At 42.4% G+C, this 26,176-nt stretch overlaps 1 protein-coding gene across 1 annotated transcript in view; it reads left to right on the top strand.

Annotated features, from left to right (window-relative positions):
- The window catches only part of CLIP1 (CAP-Gly domain containing linker protein 1), an 85,022-nt gene that overhangs the window by 34,702 nt on the left and 24,144 nt on the right, over positions 1-26,176 (top strand). Inside the window, exons 8-17 of the mRNA XM_048513872.1 lie at positions 671-731; positions 9,614-10,562; positions 12,610-12,731; positions 13,671-13,728; positions 14,332-14,415; positions 15,865-16,021; positions 16,992-17,157; positions 18,481-18,696; positions 20,957-23,242; positions 24,435-24,572. Coding sequence (XP_048369829.1) covers positions 671-731; positions 9,614-10,562; positions 12,610-12,731; positions 13,671-13,728; positions 14,332-14,415; positions 15,865-16,021; positions 16,992-17,157; positions 18,481-18,696; positions 20,957-23,242; positions 24,435-24,572 — 4,237 coding nt within the window. The remainder of the gene's footprint in view (positions 1-670; positions 732-9,613; positions 10,563-12,609; positions 12,732-13,670; positions 13,729-14,331; positions 14,416-15,864; positions 16,022-16,991; positions 17,158-18,480; positions 18,697-20,956; positions 23,243-24,434; positions 24,573-26,176) is intronic.

Here is a 26,176-nt window from a genome sequence, read left to right as displayed (position 1 = left end):
GTGGTGCAGCAGACCAAGTGTTAGCCTGGGATCCTGGAGACCCAAGTTTAAATCCTCCCTCAGCCATGGAAGCATGCTGGGTAGCCTTGGGCCAGTCCCAGACTGTCCGCCTAACCTAGAAGAAGAAGAAGAGTTTGGATTTATATCCCCCCTTTCTCTCCTGCAGGAGACTCAAAGGGGCTTACAATCTCCTTGCCCTTCCCCCTTCACAACAAACACCCTGTGAGGTAGGTGGGGCTGAGAGAGCTCCGAGAAGCTGTGACTAGCCCAAGGTCACCCAGCTGGCGTGTGTGGGAGTGCACAGGCTAATCTGAATTCCCCAGATAAGCCTCCACAGCTCAGGTGGCAGAGCAGGGAATCAAACCCGGTTCCTCCAGATTAGATACACGAGCTCTTAACCTCCTATGCCACTGCTGCTCCTACCACACAGAACCTACCACACAGAACGATTGTGAGGATAATACGGAGAAGGAGGGAGCCTTGTAAGCTGCTTTGGGTGCCCATTAGGGAGAAAAGTGGAGTATAAATGAAACAAGTACATAAAACCCCCAATTTGACCCCTGAAATTCGGACATCTGCTGCCTCTCCGGTTAATCAGAGATGTAGCTTTGATGCTGTTTTTCAACTGGACAGGCCCAACCCACTTTATTGTTTTGCTTTTCGTTCATAGGAAGGTTGAAGACCTCCAGTTCCGGGTAGAAGAAGAATCCATTACCAAAGGCGACTTAGAGGTAAAATACCTCCATCTTTGTTGGCTCTCTTGGTAATAGGCTGAAAGGCAAGTCATTCTAGCAGCTAATCCTAAGTGAATAAAAATATAGGATTTAGACTGTGTAGTGATGGTTCAGCAATGTACCTAGCGAGAGCTAAGGCCGTGTTTTCATTTTCTCGAATACTTCCCAATTCTCAGTGACACAGGACCGGAGACACTTTTTCAGATTCTTTGTCCATGTCTTTTAGATGTACCTTAGTTCTTGTGTTTCTAATTCTTTTCTTATTACAGTTCTATATAACATTTGCCAAAGCATTCCCAAAGTATTCATTGAACTGCCAACTAGAAATCCAATGCTGAAGTTACGAAACTTGCAGTGTATAGCTATATCCCTGCTGAAATTGATACAGGAGGGACATCAGACTTGCTCTACTGCCGGTCAAGAACGGTCAAGCCTGGCCAGTGAGCATAAATCATAATTAATACTAACCACCACCCTTTTTCGCAACCAATTTTCCAAGAATCAATTCTTTTTAAACCTTAACTAAAGTGCACTTTACTTATCAAATGCATATGCTGAGCAACGTCTTGTGTTTCAGCTAATGCGCATGACGTATTGAGTTCAGCAGGCAACGTGTTCATTTGTGGGTTAGGATTAGGTGGAGAAAACCAGTATGAACACTGTCAGTTTTGTGGACCTCAGGTGGGTAACGTTGGCTGTCTTAAAACTTGTTTAACATGCTCTGGTTCACTCTGAAAACAGAATGTTTAGGAGGTAAATGCTCTATCCCAGTGCTGTGCACACTGTATACGTTTCAAAACTGAATTGCAAAAAGAAACCTACCAATTTTAGGCTGGCTTGGACGCACCAGCCATTTGCCTTATCTGTTCCATGTTGACGTCATCTTTTAGTTCTGTTCTACTTTAGTATTTCATCCGTTTTATCTGGACACTTCATGGACCATTCATTTATCTTTTTTTTTAAGTTTGTATGTTTTTGTTTTATTAGTATAGAGGGGAATTTAAAAAAAAACCCAAACAGCTTCAGCTTGGTAACAGGTAAAATTACACAAGTTTCCCAATCTTGCGGGCATCACTGTTTCCCCTCATCACTCACAGCGTGATCCTGGCTGACCCAGGTGCTGTGGTTCAGCGTGCATTTCAAGGGGAACTGGCAATTAGATTGGTTGACTGCTTGTCAGCCATACCTAAGGCCTGTATCAAGGACCTTTCATGCAATCGCCATTTTATTTTCAAGTTTTTACTAGAAGATTGTCCAAACCAGACCCCATTCTGTCAGGGGAAGACATGCCACCCATACACAGTTTCGTGAAAGTCAGTTTGTCAAGGTGCCACTTTATGCTACAGGGGTGCCTATATGAACATTATAAGTTCATGGACAGAAACTGGTACATCCCCAACTGGCCTCCAGTGGGACCCAAGTGATCAACCCCCCCCCTTCCCTGATTTAGGGTGACAGCAAAGGGAGAGGCCGCTGACACTGTTCTGTGTTGGGGCAGGGCCTCATAATTTCAGATAGCTTTCCTGGGAGCTTGTTGTCAGGTAAGGGGGGTGGCAGTGGGTAGCAGACACTTCTGAAAGAAAGATTAACTGTGAAAAACCACAAGCAGAGCAGCAAAGAGTTTGTATGCCCTGAATTCCTTGCCTCTCGCTTCACTGTTTTTGAGCTATAGTGTTGACCATTCAGATGAACTTTCTTTGTTTTAATTTTTGCGGATAGCTAAAGAGACAGATTTCTGAAGAACCTGAGAATGTAAGAGGACTTCGAAATGTGTGGAGACGTTCCCCACCTTAACACAGATTAGTTACCGATAAAACATTTGCTGACAATTTACTTAAACCACTAATGACATAATCAGCTGTTGGAACATTAACTTTCCTGTTTGTGCGCATGAAAACTTTGAAGGCATTTGCAGCATTTCGGTTTGAAAGATAAGTAAGAAGGAGACCCTACAAACATCCATTAGGTGAAGAAAGAGATTCACATATTTTAAAAAAAGCTTTTGTAGAGTCAGCCAATTTTGGTTCAGTCTTCTTGATTCCAACACTTTGCAACTTCTAATGATATTAATCTAGGGGCTATGAAATGTTTGTTGAAAAATGCCGGAACTAAATTGCTGCCAGGAGCAAAATTCTTCTTTATGACCCATGGGGTCCCTCTAGCGTTCAGTGCTTGGCAGTTCAGGAAGCTGAGCTAGTTATCTTTCCACTTCAATTAAAAGTATTAAAATTATTGTTTTACAAAACATATGAGGAAAAGAGACATATAGTAGAAGGGAATCCTCTTTGGGTTTTGTGTCCCATTTTAGAGGGCAAGCAGAACAACTTTCATTTGTTAGAGAAAACCTTTTAACAGAGAAAACCTTTTAAGCCTTCGACAATACCTTTTAACAGACATTGGAAAGACTTACCATCCTAATAAAAACACACCTTTCTATCACTCTAATATACAAAAGTCAGTGGAATTTCAGCATCAATTTAGGATCAAAAAGATGTTTAGGCAATAGCTGGCTACCTCTTTCGTCCTATACCCAAGCAACATAGAATTCTGAATCCCAAAGCTTGTTTCTTCTGTGCATTCTTGTTTGCTGTGTTTGCCATGCCCTTGCCATGATCTTGGGCTCTTCTGTTCTTCCAAATCAGGCGCATGGTGCATTGGAATGAAATCTGCATGTGACCTGTCTCCTTTTTTTTGTATCCTGGACTCTGATTCGCCTGTACCTTTTTGTATGTTGAGCCTTCCTTTTTTCTTAACAAACAATAGGCAGCTCTCTGTAGACAGGAAGATGTAAAAGTTGAGAGCCCAAATGAGTGCGCATAAATATTGTTGAAAACAATAGTGAGGGGACACCTGTAGAGCAGAGGAGACAGAGTGTAATGCATGGTAACAACTTCATTGAAACTTGTCACTTAAAACTTTTTGCAAATCTAGGGTAAGTAACTTAAGGTAGTTTTTTCCTGCACATTCCAAATAATAATTTGGGGGCTACTGAGGTACAAGGGGAAGGTGCTGATCAACTAGCGATCTCTTTCATCCCTTTCGCTGACTCACCTCTGCTAACAGCAAAATAGAAATCTCGATATCAAAACTGGGTGGCAGGGGGAGTCGTTCTTAGACCGGAACAAATTTTGTACGACTCTTGCTTCAGTACGAAGTCATTCAAAGCTCCATCATACGAATATTCTTAACAGTTTGGATATGGTTAAGAGAAGAATAATACCATGTGAGCAAAAGAAAACCACTGAGACACAGAGTCGTCTCTTTAGATTCCGGTAGCTGACAAGCCGGGTGGAGTCAGGGGCTGGCTCTGTCTTTAGCCGAGGATCGTGTTTTTCATCCAAGATAGCCAATAGCCGCGTTTGTTTTACCCAGGGCACTTTCAAGGTCTGCAAGCCTCTTTCATTTTTGTTGTGCAACAAGGAAAAGAAGCAAGAACCAGTCAAACATGTCCTTGGGGTCCTATTCATTCTGTTCCCCTTCTCTGTGTTGTGCCCCTCCTCAAGAACTCTTCCCTCGTTGACTTGCATCTAAGCCAGAGTTTCTCATTGTACAAGAAAATTCTCTTTCAGGAGACACTGGCAATCATTTGTCATGGTGACAGTTACTTCTTGCTGGGTGTCAGCCCACCTTTAGGATGTACCTAAAAGAGATGGGTGGGGGGGATATCACACTTTCGATTTGGTATACTGGAAAGGGTTGTGTGAGTCTGTCTTTCCCTCATCTTGGATAAGTATAGGTGGATTCTCATAATGAAATACGTATGTCTCTGTCAACTTCCCCTCCGTAGTTGCCATTTGGCTGGAGTGATCAATTGTCAGGCATCCTCAGTTCAACTCTGTTCTTCTTTTTTTCCTGGCTTGAATTTTTTATTAGTACTTCCAAATCTTTCCAACACCAAAAGCACACACAAAGAAAAACAAATTCACCAAATTACAAAGTATGTATTCCATAAGGACTCTTTAGTTTCTTCTGCCCCAATATTAACTCTAAAAACAATTTTTTAGCACTTGGTCATTTACTACTACCTAAATAAAATTAAATATTGAGCATCAGCACTGATAAAAGTCTCCCTTTTTTCCTGTGGGTTTTTATTTTAACATCCTTTAATCTTCAGAGCCACTAAATCATCAATTAATTTTTTTCTGTTTTGTCTAAATACTCTATCAAGGGTTTCCAGTTGCCCATAAACTTAGTTAAAAGTTAACTTGGCCATCTCTGCCAACACTGATACTTTCACCCACCATTCTTCCATTGTAGCGACAGCTGGAGTTTCCTATTCTGCTTTTGAAAAAAGCATGTTAGATACTTGCAGGGAAGAGTGATTTTGTGGAAGTGGCTTCTCTTGCTGCCACCCCTTCAGGGAATGGCAAAACTCAGCTAGTCTGTTCAGGTTGCACCCAGTGATGAATTCTGGAAGCGTCTCCTTTAATGAGTGCGCAAATTTACAAAGCGAATGTCGGCACAGCTCTTTCTATGTATCTTAAAGGCCAGTCTTTCTTGGTAGGCCCTGGAAGTGTTTCTTGCATTTCTGTCTTAAAAACATTGTGAGGATGTTAATCCCATGTGAGGATGTTGTGAGGATGTTAATCCCATGTGACTTCACTGAGATTTTGAACTTCCAATAAGTGTGTCCAAGCGTAAGCCAGAGATGCCTGAGCCAAAAATGACCTCCCAAGGAATGTCTCCTGGCCCCTCAAAAAAGGCAAAGAAAGTTGGAGTCTGCAGCAGAATCAGTCGCTGCTGACTGTATCGCAAAATGTCCGCAACCTGCAAGAGTTGAGAGACCAGCCCACCACTCCTTGCACATTTCTCTATGTTGGCTGACCAGGAAATCTGATCATGATTTAGTGACTACAGACTGAACTACATTCCAGAGCATCTGTCCTGACAATTTAGAAAACTTTCTGTATGATCCTGGTTCAGAGGCACCTGTGTGTCTCTGTATCCTGTGCTTGTGCCTCCAAATGTGAGAAACCTTCCAAATACTCTTACGTGATGTCCTTGCCCAAAGAAATCTTCAGCGAGCTATGTATATGGGGTGTCCCCCTCCCCGCTTTCTTTTCTTCATTTGAGCAATTTCTAGCAAATCACATAGCGCATCCTGTGAACATCCACTAAGATGTCGTTGAGAAACCCCAGATAAACATTTTGCTACGTGACACTGACGTTTTCAGTATCTGTTTTCCTGTTTTGGTGGCATGACAGTTTGCCTCTTGATTTAATAATTCAAATGGGTAAACACAGCCAGTGCAAGAGAAGAAAAAACCTGTTAGCAGGCAAACTAAGTGAGCTGGCCCTAAGCTAGAACCACGGTAGTCCTTCCTGTTGCCATGGCCCTTTTAAGCCAGCCACACTAAGACAATCAGGAGTCAGATTCTTTCAAGTCTCCATAATTGCTGCAAGGAGGTCGAAGGATGAAACAGTGTCTTACAAAATATGGAAGGATGGAATAGTCTTACGAATAGTGTCTTAAGAAGCACTAACTATTCTAATTTGTGCTGATAATTGTCACACACTGATCAATAACTTCTGCTGCATGTCTACCTCGTCACTATTTTTTTGTCCATGCTTCCTTGTCCGCGTCACTCTTCTCTCAGTCGATCAGTCGTGTGTGTTCCTCTTCCAAGTCCGTCTCTCTCACGTTTGCAGCATCCCCTTGTCGTTTTTCTTTTTTTGTGTGTTTTACCATTATGCATCTCTGCTGCTCATCACTGGGAGAAGACGCCTGGTGGCCCAGCCTGCATGTAGCTCTCCCTTCCTCTTGTGCTGGCATGTGATGGTGGCACTGTTGTGTTCTCTTCCTTTCCCTTTTTACTAACAGACGCAGACCAAACTGGAGCATGCCCGCATTAAGGAGCTTGAACAGAGCCTACTGTTTGAAAAGACCAAAGCTGACAAACTCCAGAGGGAGTTAGAAGACACTAGGGTAATGGATTTTGCTGTTTAAACGAACGAGACCTGTATTTTCGGGATGGGGACGGTTCCTGATATTGGAGCGGAGTTGTCTGGGGGAAGAGAACCTGTGGGTCCTTCCTTCTGCTACCATTACACTGTTAAAGAGAAGTTCAGTGATACTGGGCCCGATTAAACCACTCATTCATTTTAGTCCTTTGACTTAAAATAGTTCTTTTCCTACAGCAGAGTCCAGGTAAGGTACTTGGGGGTAGGAAAACAGGGTAAAGAATGATCTAAAACTTACCTAAAGGAACCAGGAACATCCCAGTTCCATATGACAGCCTTCATTGGACAATTAAGGGCTTTGCCTTGTTCGTTTTAATTATTGTTCTTCAACCGATTCTAAAATGACGTTGTGTTGAAGACAAGTGTTGACTTTCCAGTTCAAACTGGTGGCAGTTCTTCTGTCAGTCATGCGCATTCTAAAGAAAGACTTCAGTAATAATTTGGGTAGTTTAATACTTCCATGGCTACTTGTGGGGGTATTATTGAGTCTTTCGTGAGGCTCCTCCTCTAGGGTTCACATTGATGGAGCATATTTATCTAGCTCTTCTTTCATTCAAACACTCGTGAACAGTTTGCCAGGGGCTTCCTTTCCCCGGTCTCTTTGCCTCGATCACTTCAGGACTTGATGCAGCGACCTGCATCCTGATAAGTTCCTAGCAAATCTGTCCACAAACAAATATATTCGTATATATGGAGCAGCTGTTGGGTCTATGATGCTTTCTCTAAATCTAGATGATTTCAGGCATTCCAAGGTATGAAAAAAATTCTTCTTCCCAAGCAGTCATCCCAGGAAGCATTTTTAGAGCTATTTTTCAGACACAATACACGTTGTTGTAATATCCTGCTTTGGAACAGAACTGTTTAATTTTGGATCGGTGTCAACTGATATAATGCTCAGGCCCTGATACAAGAAATGCCAACACACTGACACCTGTTCTGAAGTGTGGACGATCCAGCCAGGTTTCTTTCACAGTGTTCAGTGCCCTGGATTAACACTGATCTTTTTCCTTCCAAAATGAAGAGTACTGGCACATGTTGCTTATTCAGAGTCTCATGTAAGAGAAACAGTTCGAAAGGGTAAGGATGGAGAGCATATATAAGGATGAAGATTAGAAGTCTAGGTGACCTTGGGCTAGTCACAGCTTTTCGGAGCTTTCTCAGCCCCACCCACCTCACAGGGTTGTTTGTTGTGAGGGGGGAAGGGAAAGGAGATTGTAAGCCCCTTTGAGTCTCCTACAGGAGAGAAAGGGGGATATAAATCCAAACTCTTCTTCTTCTTCTAGATAGAGGTTTAATTTACAGGGATTAAAAAAAAACAACCCCTTTCATTCTGGGATTTTTGTAGCAGTATTCTGAGGAACCCTTTATGATGCCCTTGATAACAAAATTATTTTGTATAAATCTTTCTTGATGAGGACAAGGGAAAGAGGTGCACTATTGTGCATTCAAAGAAATTGGCTTGAAATTTTGTGAAGTTCTCAGGTCTCAGTAGTGATCTCAAAGCCAGGAGTCAAATTCCAGTGTGGAATTAGAATGAAGCATTTGCAAAGTTCTTAGCTTTTGTTTTGTTTTGTGTTTCCACAGAGGTGACCTTCCTAAGGACTTTTATCTATTGGACATTGACTAAATGAATTACTTAACATCTGGGTTCTCCTCAATAATCGTTACAAGTTATTCTCTGGAGGCTGTTAAGTACTGCTTGGATAGCTAGGTGCCTTATGGGTAGCATTTTTCATTTATTCAAGCTCTTACTGTTCACAAATCAACTCTGATCTAAATCCTAGAACCACAGAAAATTGCAGAAATGCACCTGTGTTTTACAGCATATTGGTTCACCCAGCTCTTATACTGGGTTGAATTAAAAGCTCCATCAATATAAGAGTTTCACAGATCTCCTCTAAAAGAGCCACTCTGTACGTAAAAATTTTGTATGGTGTTCACGTGAGAATGTTTTACATGCTTACCTAAAATTGTGAAGGAAAATGGCAGTTTCTTAAAGGCATGGGCACCCCAAGACCCCAGAATCCAGGCCTAATAAACAAAACCTGTCTTTGCTTTGAAAATATTGAGTCTGTATTATATGGGCTGTAAAATGTAACAGATTATACCCCAAAGATGAAGTCTGCAGAAAACAGCCAACTTTAGCTGTTTCCATTTGTCAACACTCAGGCTCATTCCGCACATGCAGAATAATACACTTCCAAACTGCTTTCAGTGCTCTTTGAAGCTGTGCGGAATGGCAAAATCCACTTGCAAACAGTTGTGAAAGTGGTTTGAAAACGCATTATTTTGTGTGTGCGGAAGAGGCCTCATTTAAAAAAAACAGTGGTTCTTAGAGGTGTTCTGCTAAACGCAAGCTGCAGTTTTAAGCTTGATTGCTTTCATCCAATTCGTTTGTCTTCTACCTAACTTCTCGAGATAACTTCTCTTCAGTTCAACCTCCGTTTCTAAGTCACCCACCCACACGCTTATCCTGCTTTGTTTAAAAACAGGCAAAGACTACTTTTTAACTAAAGGAAGGTTATTAAGTGTTCCAGATGCTTGTTCAACCACTTTTAATCTAGCCCAGGGGTAGGGAACCTGCGGCTCTCCAGATGTTCAGGAACTACAATTCCCATCAGCCCCTACCAGCATGGCCAATTGGCCATTCTGACAGAGGCTGATGGGAATTGTAGTTCCTGAACATCTGGAGAGCCGCAGGTTCCCTACCCCTGATCTAGCCGTTAGCATGTTCCGTTAGCAGTGTTAGGTAGAGTAGAACTTGAGCCTTCAGTTTCCAGAAGTCTGCTGATGAAGTGCTGGAAAGCTTATAATGCTGCATCTGACATGGTGTCCAATCTATTCCTCCAAAGTTTATAAGCACAATGGGTCATTGCAATGATATTTCCCCCTTCTTTTTAAATGTTATTGATTCCTAGGTGGCTACTGTCTCTGAAAAGTCTCGCATCATGGAACTAGAAAGAGATTTGGTACTGAGAGCGCAAGAAGTAATGGAGTTGCGAGCCAGACTAGAGTCCTGTAAGCCCATCAGTAATGTGGACACATCTCTCTCCCTGTTGCAAGAAATCAGCACTCTGCAAGAAAAGATGGCGTCGCTAAGTAAGGAACACGAAGGTGAGATGAAGTCACTGAAAGAGAAGCTTGGGATCAGTGAGGAGTCTTATCAGAAGGAAATCAAAACCTTGCTGGCATCAAATGAGAAAATGGCAAAGGAAAGTGAGTCACTGAGAGCAAAGTTGGATGCTGCCAGCAAGGAGAACTTGGAGGTGATTGAGCAGTGGAAAGCCAAGCTGCAGTCGGCGATAGTGTCCCACCAGCAAGCCATGGAAGAGCTGAAGACCTCTTTCAGCAAGGGGGTTGGGGCTCAGATGGCTGAATTTGCGGAGCTCAAGACCCAGGTTGAGAAGATGAGAGTGGATCATCAGAACGAAACATCAAACCTGAAACAGAAACAAGAAAACGAGAGGTTGCATCACCAGAAGGAGATGGAAGCTCTGAAACTGAGGTTGCTGGGAGTCACGGAGGAGAAGGAGAAGAGCTTGGAAACCTTGAAGACCAAGTTGGAAAGTGCTGAAGATCAACACCTGGTGGAAATGGAAGACACTCTAAACAAGCTGCAGGAAGCTGAAATAAAGGTAAAGGAGCTGGAGGGTTTCCAGGCCAAGTGCAATGAACAAGCCCAGGCAATCGGTGAATTTACAGCAAAGGTGAAAGCTGCGGAAGCAGAGCTGTTGGAACTCGATGCCCTTCGGAAGGCTGGTTCAGAAGGTAAACTGGAGCTGGAGAAACTTAGCCAGGAGCTCAAAGCAGCTGAGAAAAAGATTCAGAATTTAGAGAACGAAAGGAATAATGAAAGTAGCCAGGTTTGTACTGACATTCATCCATTAATTTGCTTTCTCATTTTTTAACTTTAATTTGATAAGCTGTGAGGCACTTTATTCCTACCAGAAAAGGCATTATAAAATAATATGTTTGCATCATTTGGTCAGATTTTTTACAAGCATACATGCGAAATATATACCCAGAGTATCTGGAAGGTTTTTTAGGTTTGTGCATTGATTGCATAAGACGAGCCCTGTTGGATCAGGCCAGAGGTCCCATCTAGTCCAGAATCCGGTCTCCCACAGTGACCAACCAGTTGCCCTGGAAGGCCAACAACAGGGCATAGAGGCCAAGACCTTCCCCTGATGTTGCCTTCTGGCACTGGAATTCAGAAGTTGACTGCTTCTGAACATGGAGGTTCCCTTTAATCTCCACAACTGGAAGCCACTGATAAACCACCCCTTCCCCATGAATTTGACTGGTCCCCTTTTAAAGCCATCTCTGTTTATGGCTACAAGATTTCTCAATCTGGGACACAGGGTTTGTTGAACCCACTTGACTGCTAGGATTCTACCCAAGGAGTAGCTGTCCGGCTCGTTCAGCTTTTCCTGTCTTTCCTCTGGAGGAGAAGTGCACTGTGGGAGATTCTGCATTTATCTGAGCACAGAAAGTATCTCTCTCCCTTGTCTTGAGATATCAGCTATACTAGTATTATAGTTTGCTGCCTGACCATGGAACATAATAAAAATATTACAAGTTCTATGCAAAACATGTTTTGAAGAATATGAAGAAATAAAAATTGAGTAGTATCATCCTTACCCATAGTGTTGTAAAAGTTGTTGATGCTGCAGTGCCTGCTACTTGGTAAGCAAAGCATTTGAGTGATCCAAAGAATGATCACTTCTTATCCTAACTCCATGGTGGTGAACCTAACCACTGAAAGGGAGCTCCATTTAATTCTATGGGACCTTAATAAGAGTGAGGATTGCAGATTAAAACTAAGGACTTCCCTGTTTCAGCAATCCTGAATATATTCCTACAGCACCAATAACGCTGTGAACAAAATTTCAGAGATTTCTTTAACATACCATTTCCTTTCAGTTTATGGATGTTTTGTTTATTGTCATCCCATATTTTCACATTTTATTTTGTCTTATTTTTAATTTGCCATTCTAAAAGACGGTTGTCTTGCTCCTTTTTGCAATCTTGTTTCGCACCAAATCGACCGTATCCCGAAAGAAAATTCCATCACAACCAAAGGGAAAAAAAAAAAGAGCTTCTTGAGTTTGATAATATTTTGAGCGCAGCAAACTCAAATCGGCATTCCCGGGCGCGCTGGAACCCCGGGACCCTTCGGTGCCTAGCATGGCAAGCAATTAGCTGCACACTGGGTCAGTCTGCTACCACTGGCAGAGAGAAAGAACGCTGGGTGGTTTCTGGACGCAGTCATTCTTGCATAGGCTGGATGCCCGGCCATTAACTGCAGACTGCAGCTGTAGTCCCGACTCAACTGGAATGGTAGTTTCCACACAGCCCAAGTATAAGGGGCTGAGGAAGCTATTTATCCTGTTTTGGGGAAGAATTTCTCACAGGGCTCTTCCCCAAAATGGGTTCAGCCCGTTATATTTCCCTCAACCAAGGTTTTACAAAAAATTGATAAACTAAAAATCTTTTTGGAGACACCAAAGGAGCCACAGAAACCTGGACTGTTTGCAATCGCTTCCTGGAGGGGTGAAATCTCCCGTGCAAAGGCAAACAGGGGAAACTAGGTTCATTAATGACATGTTAAACATATTATTAGTGTGCTGTGCAGAAACCACCAAGGTTGTCCCCAATGCAAATGGTGAGTGTTGGACTACTAGTCCCTCTTGCCACTCAATTGTTTTCCTGCCGTAATTGCTGCCTTCGTTACTTATTCATTTAATGCAGGGGTGGCCAGCCTATGGTGCTCCAGCTGTTCATGGACTACCATTCCCATCAGCCCTTGCCAGCATGAGCTGATGGGAATTGTAGTCCATGAGCATCGGGAGCACCATAGGCTGGCCACCCCTAATTTAATGTGACCTGGATATTCCCTCCTATTTTGTTGCAGGGATTTGGTGTTTTCCAAGCATTCAAAAAGCCTGTCCTGAGAATTCATCAAATGGACTGATCAGAATGGCTGAAAAAGGCAGCTATTTTTTAAAATATCCACTATCCATTGGCATCACTTTGGTCCGTTATTTTTATAAAGTTGCACAGCCTCAATCTGTTGATGATACAGGCTTTAAATACCTCTGGTTACCTTGAATACCCAAGGCTCATGATATGCATTTTCAGTAGTTTTTATTTGACATAGTTCAGATGTAACAGATTTGGAAACACTGAGATGATTGGCCTGAATCAGCAGTGGAGAGATCTACTTGCTGTACCATTCTCTCCTGGGCTGAATTTATATCTCTTAAAGTGCCTTCATGCCCAGAAAGCCCTGCTGAGAGAGACGGCCAGGGCTCTGTGGCCTCATTTCGGAAGCAACCAAAGTTCTAGGTTCATTTTGATCTTTAAAACCTTTGGACCCAAGTATGGGCAAAGTAGGGAGTCTTTACTGGGCTCCAGGGCTCCAGCCAAGTCTGTTCTAGGCTGTAAATCCAAATGTCATATTTATGGTGATACATAAATAAAATAAATGGCTTCTTTTCTGTCCTCATGATTGGGGTAGGGGAGATCCATGTTGAACATTTGTATTGAGCCTGGAGAAATGATGCTTAAGATGAGAGAATCTCAATTGGCATTGAGACCAATGACTCCTGCCTCACTTCCAAAGAGATTTTCATCACTATTGGGATCAGGTTATCTGGAAACCTTTCCTACGAGGGCAGAGTTGTTGTTTTTTAAATGTGCTTCCAAATTTTTAACAAGCCTAGCCAGAAATTTTCTGCAGTGATCTCCAGTCAGTCCCAGCCTTAATTTTTTAGACCATTGCTGGGATGCACATACAACAAGTCAGAAAAGGAGTCATCTGTTTTTACCTGGCAGAATCTGAAGAGTTCTTTTAAGCTGTATTGAGTCAGCTAAATCTGAAAAACTATCTGGTCTGATTTCAATGTGATAGATACAACCCAAACAATGGAGGCGTAATGGTTTAACGTGCCTGCTTTTCATCTGTTCTCCTAGAAAGGAAAATTTACTAAGGCTGCAGATGAAGCAGAAAGCGTGCAAAAATCTATGCAAGGTAAATTTTCTTAATCACTTTAAATAATGTCAGATGCAGAGGGTTTTTTGTATAAAAATACTTGCAATATTCACAGATTTCAGGTGAAGTGAAAGAACAGCATAGAAAACCTTCCTTTAAATTCTTTACTACGGAAAAATAATCTTTTAAAGCCCTATACAGCCTGGGACCCTCCTCCTTACAGGGCTGCCTCTCCTCTTATATGTCTCCATGCCCACTTCCTCTTTCAGGTGCTCGGCTGCAGGATGGTTCAGTTATCTGTTTCTGGGGAAGGGTTTTCTCACTTATGGCCCTTTGCCTGTGGAATGCACTCTCTAAAGATACCCATTCCCTGTGAGACTAGGTTTCCGCAGGGCTTGCAAGGCCAAATCATCCAGGTCAGCTTTTGGAGGTTTACCTGATGTTCTGAGCTGGTTTGATAGCGGAGTGGTGCTGAGTCATATAATATTTTATATGTACCATTGTTTGGTTTTAACTTAGTTATTGTGATGTTTAAATGTTGCAAGTCACTGTGAGACCCTCTGGGGGAGCGGTACTAAAAACTGAATAAATACATCTTCAGAAATGTGGAAATGGCCTCTAACTGCTATTTTATTTTTTTAGAAACTGTTGAAAAACTAAACCAAAAAGAACAGCAATTTGCACTCATGTCATCTGACCTAGATCAACTAAGAGCTACCTTGACAAGTAAGGAAGTTGTAGTGTTATCTTATGTATCTTTTTTGTTATATAGCATTATATGAGTCAGTAAGGTATAGTGATTAAGAGTGGCAGATTCTAATCTACAGAACTGGGTTTGTTTCCCTGCTCCTCCACATGAAGCCTGTTGAGTGATCTAGTCACAGTTCTCTCAGAGTGGTCTAGTCACAGTTCTCTCAGCCCCACCTATGTCACAAGGTGTCTGTTGTGGCGAGGGGAAGTGAAGGTAGATTGTAAGTCACTTTGAGACTCCTTTTGGTGGAAAAGAGCAGGGTATAAAAACCAACTCTTCTTCTTCATTACAAAAGAATACATTATTGTATTTGTGAGTTATTCACCAAAAACTAGAATTTGCTACATGTGAAATCCAGCTAAAATGAATTGTAGTTTCTGCAAGTGACAGTCAAGTCCAGACTCTTTGATACGTATAACCACTTGCCCCAGATCTAGTCTTGGGCTTACATAGTCATCCCCAGTTCCCCCCATCACTCAGCCCTGGAGCAGAACATAATGTTTTGTTTGTGAGGAAGCAGATAGCCATTGTAGATTAGCTCCCTGCTGTCCACTTCTAGTTGGAGGGATACATAAACCACCTTTCCCTGTAATAGGAGGAGCTTCACCCAGGTTTCGTGCTGCTGCTACCTAAAAAAGGGGCCAGGTTTACAATTTTTAAGGTAATATTTTATGCAGCTCTAAGCTTTATAGTTTCCCATCACAAGGAAATTTTTTCTGTTCCTTACTGCTCTGCTCCTAATCTTGCACTTTCCTTTGCACCATAACCTGCCTTTCCAAATTTGAATCTCCACAGTGGGAAGATTGAGAATGGAAACTAGCAGGGTATGCAGTAATGGCACAGTTAACGAATTATGTGAATAATAGACCAAATAGAGAATTTCTAGTCAAATGGAAAGCATATTAAACTATTCTTATAGAATGGGAGTCAGAGGAGAAAGGAGCTGGATTGAAATATATGACATATATTCTTGTCAGTTCCTTTGTAATATTGTACCAAACGCTTAAGAAACATTTAAATGAATAGTGGGTACATGGACTTACTTTCTAATATCTGAAAATTATTTTTAGAAATCTTTGTTTACATTTATTATGTTATCAACTTTTAAAGTTCATTATTTTATCACCATTTATTACCTAATATTTTCTAAAGTTGTTACTATCATTTTACATTGATTATATGTATTTTTTCTTATTCTTGTTTCTTTAAAATTGAATTAAGTTTTTTTAATTTTCTGTTTCTTTTTGTTAATGAAAATTAATCCCCATACCCAACTACTTTGGCTAGATGACCCAACTCTCTCTTTTTCATGCTTGTGTTACTGTTCCTTTTTTTTTCTTCTGTGGTTTTAGGATATGTGGTATTTTTGTTTTGGATGTTCAGTGTATTTCCTTCAATGGTCTGTTCTTTCTTTCTTTGTTAAGCCATGGAGAAGAAACTGAAAGAAAGGGAAGATAGAGAACGGCAGCTGATTGAGGCCAAATCCAAACTTGAAAACGAAATTGCAGAAATAATTAAATCCTCAGGAGATAGTTCTTCTCAGCTGATGAAGATGAACGATGAGCTGCGGTTAAAAGAGAAGTAATGCCTCTCCCCTGAGGAGTATCCCCTTTGTGTTTTCAGCTACTCTCACTCTTTTGAACGTAACAATTGGGGCACTTCCCGATCATTTCTTCTTTTAAACTGATTTCGTATATATATTGTCAAAAGCTTTCATGGCCAGAATCACTAAGATGTTGTGGGTTTTCCGGGGTGTATGGCTGTGTTCCAGTAGCATTTTCTCCTGACATTTCGCCTGCATCTGCATGCCGGTGGAACGTCAGGAGAAAATACTACTGGAACACGGCCATACAACTCGGAAAATCCACAACAGCCTAGTGATTTCATATAGTTTTGGAAAAACAAGCCCATAAATATTCTTTACCCCTATAATATCTTGTAGACTTTACCCAAGGAATTGTGGACTCTGTTGGCAGCCTTTATAGGGGGAAAAAGTCTTTCTGTATGTGTGCTTGGCTAGTGACCCTGATGTGTCTTAAATCAGATCATGATATATTGCACATTTAACATGCGGGAAGTCCCTGATTCAGTCCTCAGCAGCTGAAGTTAAAGAGACGTTTGGCAATATGATTATCTGTAGATGTGAGTTAGCCCACTGTTGGTGCTAAATAAATATTCTGGAACTAGTACATGATTTAATCCATGGCAGTTTAAGATGGCAAGGGCGCTGTAAAGATCTGTATTAGTATATCTGTTTCTCCTACTTTATTGGCCCATTGTAAGCCAACTACATGGGGCTTTACAGGGCAATGAGTAAATAAGAGGGTTTGCCGTCTAAACCTACAGTGGGAAAGACAACAGAGGGAGGGAAGAGAGGAGGAAAAGGTTATTAGGGAAAGGGAATGCACAGATACATCCTCTAAGTTAATTTTGATGAGAAATGAGGAATCCAGGCAAAATCATCCCAAAAAGGTGGGTTTGGATGAAGGAGCAGTACTGAAAGTGGAATTTCAGGGTTGCAGCCTTGCATTTTTGTGTGTGTTGCCTTTAGACAGCAAGAGGAACTACAGCTTCAGCTCACCAAGGCAAATGAAAGAGCTGCCCAGCTGCAGGAAAGCATGGAGCAAGCCGCCCGTCAAGCTGCAGAGGGGCAACGAGATGCACAGAAAGACCATCAGGCCGAGCAGAAAAAGTTACAGGACCAGTTAAGCAGTTTGGTAAGAGCCACTGTGGGAAGGTCGGTCGGTTGCGTAGGGAGAAAATGACCCAGAAGATCTTGGATTTTTTTTTAGATGACTGTAATTCCCCAAATTATGGACACGAAAAATGAAGTTACTGTGAAACTGCTTTAGCTGCAAAGAGAAGGGCAAGAATTAAAGCCTACTTCTGAATAAAAAGGCTGATCTTGGAGTGCTGTGGCCGCTGCATTATCAGGATACAATTAACAAAGCAGATAAATAGAATACCTGTTAAAAAAAGAGGCAAACTTTTAAGATGCAATTGTGAACAGAAGCCAAACCTTTGTTGGGCAGGATTTATTTCCAAGTAAATACACAGTAGGATTTTGCCTAGTGAGGAGAGCATTTCCAGATTTTTATGGGATGTGTAGAAAGGGCTGTGTGAGACCAGTTCTAATTCTGCATGTGGCTGATCGCAGGACAGAAGTGACTGAGGAGCTGAAAGACTGCTAACGTGGAAGCAGTGGAGAGTATTTCCGAGGATGATGCTCCTGCTTCTCATTTGATTTTTTTATATATAACCAAAAATCCCAGAAACTGCATGCAGTGCTGCGGATATACTTGTAATATACAAGTTTTGAGTGTGATCATCCGTTATGTAACCGAGACATGTTAAATGTGAAATTCCCAATGAAAAGTGTGATTTTTATCTCTGATTCTAAAGATCCCAGGCTTTTAGAAATACCAGCCTTGTTTTGATATCTGCTTTGCCCTTTTGTGGTTTGTACCTTTTGTGAACGGCAAGGTTTAAAAAAATCCTGCTTGTGTTAATCCCAAATTTAGTGTAGTGTTACTATTCCAGTTCTATAATGCAAGACACTTTAGTTCACCTAAACGTTCATCAGCATTGGGCCTGTGGGCACCATCCCATCCATTGACATCATTCCTGGTGCCCACTGAGTATTTTTGGACAGTGGGTGGGGCCAGATGGGGTTCTAGCCAATCAAGGCCATTGTAGATCTGGTCGGCTGTGCAGAATAAAATAATGCTGTTTCAGAGTCAGCTGCCCCTACAGAGTTAGTTTTATTCTCTCTGCTGCTCATTCCCTATTTATTTTTTAAAATTTTCCCTCCTATCCCCTGCATCTGGCTTTCATCTGTGTGTGGATCTACCCATGGCAGCCATTTTGTGATTGCACCCACCATCCTGTGTCAGAATTCAAAAGGTATCCACGGGCTCAAAAAGGTCGGGGACCCCAATTTACCTAGGAATATTTGTGGAATACTGTGGCTGTCTGTGTGGGATAGGAGCACCGTCCTTTTCTCCAGCAGTGTTCAATCTAGCCTCCGTATATTCTCACAGGAGAAGAAAATTGCAGCTAGCCAAAATCAGTACAAGGAGTTACAAGCAACGCATGAAAAAATACAGTCTGAGGTGGCTGCCAAGCACAGTGTAGCCATCAAAGATCTTAAACAGCATCTTCAGGAAACAGAGCAGAGGTTGGCAAAGGCACAAAAAACGTGCAGCGATTTGAACACGCAGGTGGAGGAATTAAAAAAGGAAGCAGAGCATGCAAAGGTGCGTGATGATCCAAAACAGGTAGCCAAAGCATGGACGTTTCCTTTCTGTAGCTTGTTTATCCCGTAACCAACTGCATTCAGTCAGTTAAAATTTATGGTTGAGGTCCATTGGGCTGGTAGGGAAAAGGCATAGATGCCTGTGACTGATAGGTGGGTATCTGGTGTGGCTGGAACCTTGTCAGGTTGACTTTTGGCTTCTTAAACCCAAAGGAACAAGCCTCCCTTGACAGACTGCACACGACAACCACATGTATCAATGAGACTTTTGAACAAAAGTTTCCAGAATTGTGTATCACACTCCCACTGAGTCCCATAGCATGTAATAATTGTATAGACTGTATCTACAAAACACACACACACACACTAATTTATTTAAAGGGCACGTATCAGTGGCTAGTTTCACACTACTGCTTTCTGCTCTGGGATCAAAAGATACAAGAAGCAAGGTAGTTCATAAAGCAGGGGAGTTTTACAGTAACAGGAAAGTTCAGACAGTGAAAGATGTTGTAATGGGACTAGATCCTATGACTTCCTTCCACTAAGTCTTCCTCCAGTGGAAGGAACTGAAGGGTCCAGTTTAAAGGAAAGAGCTCATAGAAGCCCAACACACTAGGATGTTCAGTGTTGACTTTAAAAATGTAATGAGAATAAGCTCTTTTCAGAAACAGGTTGGAGAGCAGTTAGCTCATGGAAACCCTTTACAGTCTCCCATTCTGCCACTCTGTAGCTATCTGACTTATAAAACCTTATTTTTCTCTTCAGTTATTTGAAGATCCCTTCTTCCATTTTTAGTGGCAAAGCAAGCTTAGCGGTGGTGGGTGGTGTTGCTTAATTTCCTGCACCCCATTTGCCCTTAGCTCTCCTTGAATAGTTTCCATTCATTTGTTTATTGCATTTTCTTCACATTTTCCCTTCTGTTTGCTCCCATCCATTGCCTACATGGTTTGAGCTTTGCATTTTATTCCTCTGTAGCTGAATATCTGGTGTTTACATTGACACACAGGCAAACATGCATTGGGCTGATAGCCAAGTTCATGAAGATTCAGATTTGCTGTTGTAATAAGATAAAGATAAAATGCTGTCCATAAAAACTAACCGCTTACAAGACCTTTGGGTCAGCATAGACTGAAAGATGGATTTGCCACCAGGCACTATTTAGGGTTATGGCCCTCATTACCTTGTAGCGTTACCCTTTACGCTATCACTGTAGGATTTTTGCATTTCTGAAGCAAGCCTTTTAACTTGGAGTGCTGTATGTTAAATACTATAAAACATGCCTATACTGATAGGTACATTTAACACCTACAGAACTTTTTCTTAATGACAGAGCTTTCAATTATGAGCTCTTCTCACTTCATTTTTTTAAATGTTGGCTCATTTGACAGTTGGGAACAATTAACTGGAAGGGAAAAGTTAAGAAGGCATCCATGGGCAGCCTTAGCTGTTTATAATCTAGAGCTTGTAGTTTTTCAGTAAGTGTTTTCTACTGCAGCTCATTCATTCTGTTTTATCCCCTGTTAGCATCCACCTTTTGCAAGGGTGCCCTCGTAATCTGCGGTCCCTTCGACCCTTTGTAGGCCTCCCCTCTCTTGTAGAAAGAGGCTTGTGCTTCCATGATACACAAGACAATTATTCTCAATCAAAATTGCACATTTGACAAAGTTGGGGCAACTGAGGGCAGTGGGATTGTGCACCCACTTGGGCCTTCCTGCCCTGATCCAGTCTCACCTATCAGTTTTTCACATGAGGCATTAATGTTGCAATAGACAAGTGCCACATGTGTAATGCAGTTAACACAGTCTTTACCTCTCAAACCAGGGGGTGAAGAATTAATTTAACAGGTAAAGATTGTGCCATGATGCCTGCTTGGGTGAAAATACCTCCTTGCACATCTGATTTTGAAGGCATCGCTAATGTGTGAGATGGCTGCACTTGAGAAAACTGTTGTAACCTTATTCAGTGTTCACATTCCAGTGATGCTTTATACATTCATTTTGGCACCCTGGGGTGTGAATTTCTGGCCTCATTAAAACTCATAAAGCTTATAAGCTTAATTGCTTTAATTGTGGCCTTTGTTTAGCATACAGAGGAAGTGGGAAGCTCTTCAGCATGACTTTGTGTGTGTCAATATACCCATGTTTTTTTATTTCAAGAAAGAAATAGTTGTGCTGTTATCATTAATCCACGTTTCACACTAGTCTGCTTGACTTCACTTTTTTTGCTTTTGTTTCCCTCCTCCCCAACCTTTGTTCCTCTAGTCCTTAACCTCTATGTTAGCTACAGCCAGGAAAGAGATTGAACTAATGACAGACGAGATGAGGGCTTTGATATCAGAGAAGGAGTCCCTGGCGCAGGAGGGGAATGCTTTAAAGTTAGAAAAAGGTTCCTTGTTATCAAAACTTGTAGAGTTGGAGTCCAAAGTTGGGTTGTTAAAACAAGATCAGGAAAACCTGTGGACAGTGAACGAAGAGCTCAACTTAGAGAACAAAAGAATCTTGAAGGAGAAACAAGAAGCCGAATACAAAACTCAGCAGGAAAAAGCAAAGCACGGCGAGCTGCTTTCTGAGAAAGAAAAGTTGCTCTCGGAAATAGAGGCGGCCCAGGACGATCTCCTTAAGATCACCAGAGAGAACGATGCTCTGCGCACGGCGAAGGCAACTCTTCTACAGCAGGGGGATGAGCTCCAGGCACACAACAAGGCCTTGGCTCAGGAATGCCAGATGCACGTCCACCAAAGGGAAGAACTGGAAGACTGCCAGAGGAAGCTGCAGAAGGAGAATGCTGTCCTCCTCAAAGGCAAAGACGACGTCATTCAGAAGCTGAAGAATTCCTACGAAGACATGGCCAGAGATCAAAAGGAGCTCCTCCAGGACATCTCCGCGCTGACTGCCGAGAGGGACTCTCTGTTGGCGAAACACTCAAATCTTGAAAACAAAGATGTGGCTTTGAGAAAGGAAGTAGACCACCTGAGGCAAACTAGTCAGGATCTCCAGCTGGACAAGGAGGCCCTCTTGAGAAGTCAGGAGGAGCTGCGTAGAAGCCTGGAGCAGGCTCTGGATGAAAAGCAGAAGCTTGGTGGGAAAGTAGAAGGCCTGCAGGCTGACCTGGAAGGGGCACATAAAGAGCTCAGGAAGGTCACCAAAGACAATGTGCAGCTGCAGGCCTCTCGTTCAAGCCTTTCAGAGCTGCTGGAGGAGATTAAGGCCAGCAGAGAGACAACTGACTCTGAGTGCATCCAGTTGTTGCAAGAGAAGGATACCTTGGCTTCATCTGAAAGGAGGCTTTTGGGTGAAAGAGAAGAACTTCTGAATGAAAACAAGGCGGTTTCGGAAAAGCTGGCTAAAATCTCAGAAGAGTCGGCTCTTGTCGAGAAAGCATTAAATGAGAAGCTAAACCAGGTGAGCACAGAGAAAGAACTGACTTATCAGAAAAACATGAAACTTAAGAAGCAGAATGAGACCCTTCAAAAGGACAAGGCCGTGCTGGAGGCAAAATGTGCAGAGCTCCTAGCAGAGAAGCAGTCTACTTCCAAAGCCCTGTGTGACTTGAAGAGGAAGCACGAGCTGGACATCTCGGCCAAGCGAGTCCTGACCCAAGACAAAGCCAAGCTCCAGGGCAGCGTTGAAACTCTGAAGCGGGAGCTTGACCAGAAGATGGAAGAGAACCAAGAGTTGGTCAGCTTCAAATGTGAGCTGTCTACAATCTTGAAAGAAACTCAGAACGCCAAAACCGTGCTAGAAAATGAGTATTCTGCCCTGCTTCACGCTAAGCAGCTGCTGGCCGCTTCGTTTAAGAGCAGCTCCTCAGAGAAGGAGCTCTTGAGCCAAGAGAAGGCTAAGCTGCAAGAAGAATGCCACAGGTTAAGCAAAGACCTCAAGAGAGTTCAGGACAGCCTAACCATTGAACATGAAGGTAGGAAGCTAGAGAAGGAGTCTTTTCTGGTGGAGAACACTCAGCTTCAGAACAGTGTCAGTTTCTTAGAGAGGGAGAAGGAACAGCTGACATCTAAGAACAGAGAGTTGTTGGCTGAGAAGGAACAATTGGAACAACGGAGATTAAAATCCGAATCCAAATTGGAGGACATTGTGAAAGAAAAGGAGATCCTTAGTGTTGAAACAGACCGACTTGCGTCCAATATTGAAAAACTCAAGAGTGAGTTTGCCGCACTGACCAAGTCAAAGGCAGAGCTCCAGGAACTGCACAGCGGTGTTACCAAGATCCTTGAAGAACTCCGCTCCAGCCACGAAACCTCAGAACTGGAGCGCACTAGACTTATTCGAGAGAATGAGACCCTGCTGTCAGAGCAGAAGAATCTGGTCTCGATAAAGGAAGAGGTCTTGAAAGAGAAGGACAAGTTTTCTGAAGACTACTGCACGTTGCACAAGGAAGTCAAGCTCTTAGTGCAGGCTAACAGTGAGATGTCAGCCAGCCTCTTGGAATCTCAGAACAAAAACCTGGAACTCCAGAAGGAAAAGGAGGAGCTAGTCTTGAAACTGAAAGAAATCGAGAGTCTCCAAGCACTGGCGGTAACACAGAGCTCTGAGGTATCAAACACTGTTAAAACCAGTCCAGTTCAGTTACTAACACCGAACACTAACGTCGAATTGTTTTATTGTCTGCACTTAATTTTGCACGATCCGGCACCTTACCTCAGTCTGAACACTCTTCCTTATCTGTTTCTCAGTGTATTTAATTAAGGGTTTGTTTTCAAACTCAATTAAGTGATGCGGCTGGGTGGGCAGGAAGGAAAATCGGGTCCTCAGTTAAGGGCCTTGTCGTTTCTGATTGTTTCAACCAAATTTCTGAATTGTGAATAAAAGGCAGATTCCCAAATCCACAGGAGCCAGCCCATAGGCAGAAATATGGTCTTAGATATGGAATTATTTTAACGTGTCCATTTAATTGGAATCCAAACGTTGGCTCTTCAGTTTTCTACGCTTACAATTATAATTGAGTAAAAGGCTGCGGTTTTCCAAGAAGAATTACTAGTAAAGTTAATGTAGCAAAGGATTTGGCAATCTCTGTTTGAGCTTTTTATTCACAATTGGGTTTACCTTCACCACCAACAGAATGAAATGTTGAGCGGTTCCATCATGGGCTTTATAAACCATACATCTTTTTAATGGCTCTTCTTCTAATGATTGCATTTTATTATCCTGGTGTAGCCTTTGCTTTTGTTGTCCCCCAAACCTGTATCTTACTGAAAGATTCTCATTCATTTTAACTTCATCGTCATCTGCCAAATTCAAATGCTGAGCTGTGACCTTTCTTAGTACTTCAGCATTATACAACTGAAGCACAAAAGTCTGTTGGTAGTGAAGAATTTTTGAAATTGTGATTACTAAAAGATGGTAAAAAGTAATCCCAAGAATGATTTTAGTTAAGGACGTCCCATTTTAAAAAAATAATAGTACTTCCAGATAATTGTAATTTAATTTCTGCTGCGAATAAAAGGGTTGTAGGAATTAATCACGCTTTGGTAAAGCTTCAGAAAGCAGACAAATAGCCAATAACTGGTTTTTAATTAAAACTGAGCATTGTCCCACTCCCTTGAAAAGCAAGGAAGGCACCCTGCAAATAACTGATCCCTCCCTGAAAACACCCGTGCTGCCATCCACATCTGCTAATCTAAACACAGTCCCGTTGTGCTAAAAGACTATGGACTTCGTGGATCTTGGCAGCCAGTGTCTAGTACCAGATCTGCATTTGGCTTCATGCAACTTTTCTATCTTCTAGACTACAAAAATAGCTGAAGACACGTTGCAGGTAGTTGAGCAGTTGACCAAAGAGAAGGGTGATCTTCAGGAAGAGAAGATGGAAGCTGTGGCTTCACTGGAGGATTCCAAGCGAGCCAATCAGAAGCTGCAGAAGGAGGTAACCAAACTTTAAATAACAGTTGTATAGGGGGGGAAAAGTAAGCTTCACCTGAAACTAACCAATTTGTCAAATTTATATTGTGGATAGCTTTCTAGAAAACATATCTCTGCATTGATTTTGAGCAGGGTAAGGTTGCCTATGGTGTGCCTGGTCAGAGCCTGAACTTTTAAGTTACAGATTGAAGTGGAGGGGATCTCTCTCCCTTCCCCTGTTCTTTCCTGTCCCTGTCCCTTTGTCTAATAGTGGCTGAAAAACACATATTTCAGCCTTCCAAAAACAACTCGAACTGCTGTGTCCTGGGTCTCAGCAGTATCTATAGGAGCAGCAATGGCGTAGTGGAGAAGAGCTGGTGAGACAACCCCATTTCACTCCCAGAGCCAGCATGGTGTAGTGGTTAAGAGCAGGTGCACTCTAATCTGGAGAACCGGGTTTGATTCCCCGCTCTGCCACTTGAGCTGTGGAGGCTTATCTGGTGAACCAGAGTAGCCTTGTGCACTCCAACACATGCCAGCTGGGTGACCTTGGGCTAGTCACAGTTCTTCTGAGCTCTCTCAGCCCCACCTACCTCACAGGGTTTTTGTTGGGTGTGGGGGGGGGGGAAGGGAAAGGAGTTTGTCAGCCCCTTTGAGTCTCCTTACAGGAGAGAAAGGGGGGATATGAATCCAACTCTTCTTCCTCATCAGCTCTTCAAGAACCAAGACTGAGGAAGTTCCGCTTGTGCTTCCAGACGTTCTAACTAAGAATGCCATTGATTGAATTGGGGATCTTCTGTGTACAAAGTATATGCTCTGTGTAATGAGCTATAGGGCCACGTAAAAATTGGCAAAGGAGACTTAAGTGAGTCAGGGGTCTGTCACAGAATAATCCGTCAGTCTTGCTGGAGATCATGCAGAATTAAGGGACTTGATATCCGTTCATGTCTATGACTAAGATCGCTGGAAATTGAATTTTATAATCCCGTGTCCCTGCAATTCTGCCAGTGTGGCCGCAGATTATCCATTACATAACAAAATCCATCTCTCCATGCCTGTGAATGGATGAGGCTTAAACACTGATGCTTATAAGATAGATGAAAACATAATAAATGAAGGCATTACCGTCATTCGGGGCTGGAACCGGCAGACCTTTTGGAATGAATGATGGTATTCTCAGTCTTTAACACTCAGTGTTCAACTCTCTGCTTCCCACAGGTCCAGGTACGGTATGGCAATATATTTGTCTGTGGCAGTACCATCAGTCTCTTTGATGATCAGTTGAGCGGGGAAGGTGTCTGGAGAGCCTGGAGCTTCTTATTTTGACATTTCTGTGGCTGCTTAACTGATTTTAGTGAATTTTGTAGTTGTTTGTTTCACAAAGCTGGTGAATTTGACTTCTGAGAGGCACAAAAGAGAGGCATCCCACCCAAAATTATTTGAAGGTGTTTGGAAGCATCATTCCAAGCCAGTAACTCTTCTTACAGCTTTATAATATAGAGATCCCTTCTTTAGGGGAATATATTTCCCAGTCAAATATATCAAATATACTTTTGTTGAAAATTGATTCAAACAGGCCTCCTTCCTTTGGTTGCAAATGACCTCATGTGCAGGCCAGAATGCACTGGG

The sequence above is a fragment of the Sphaerodactylus townsendi genome, linkage group LG13 (assembly GCF_021028975.2).
Source record: "Sphaerodactylus townsendi isolate TG3544 linkage group LG13, MPM_Stown_v2.3, whole genome shotgun sequence".
NCBI classification, from domain to species: Eukaryota; Metazoa; Chordata; class Lepidosauria; order Squamata; family Sphaerodactylidae; genus Sphaerodactylus; species Sphaerodactylus townsendi.
Note: the sequence above shows the minus strand (reverse complement) of the source record. Positions and strands in the feature narration are given on the sequence as shown.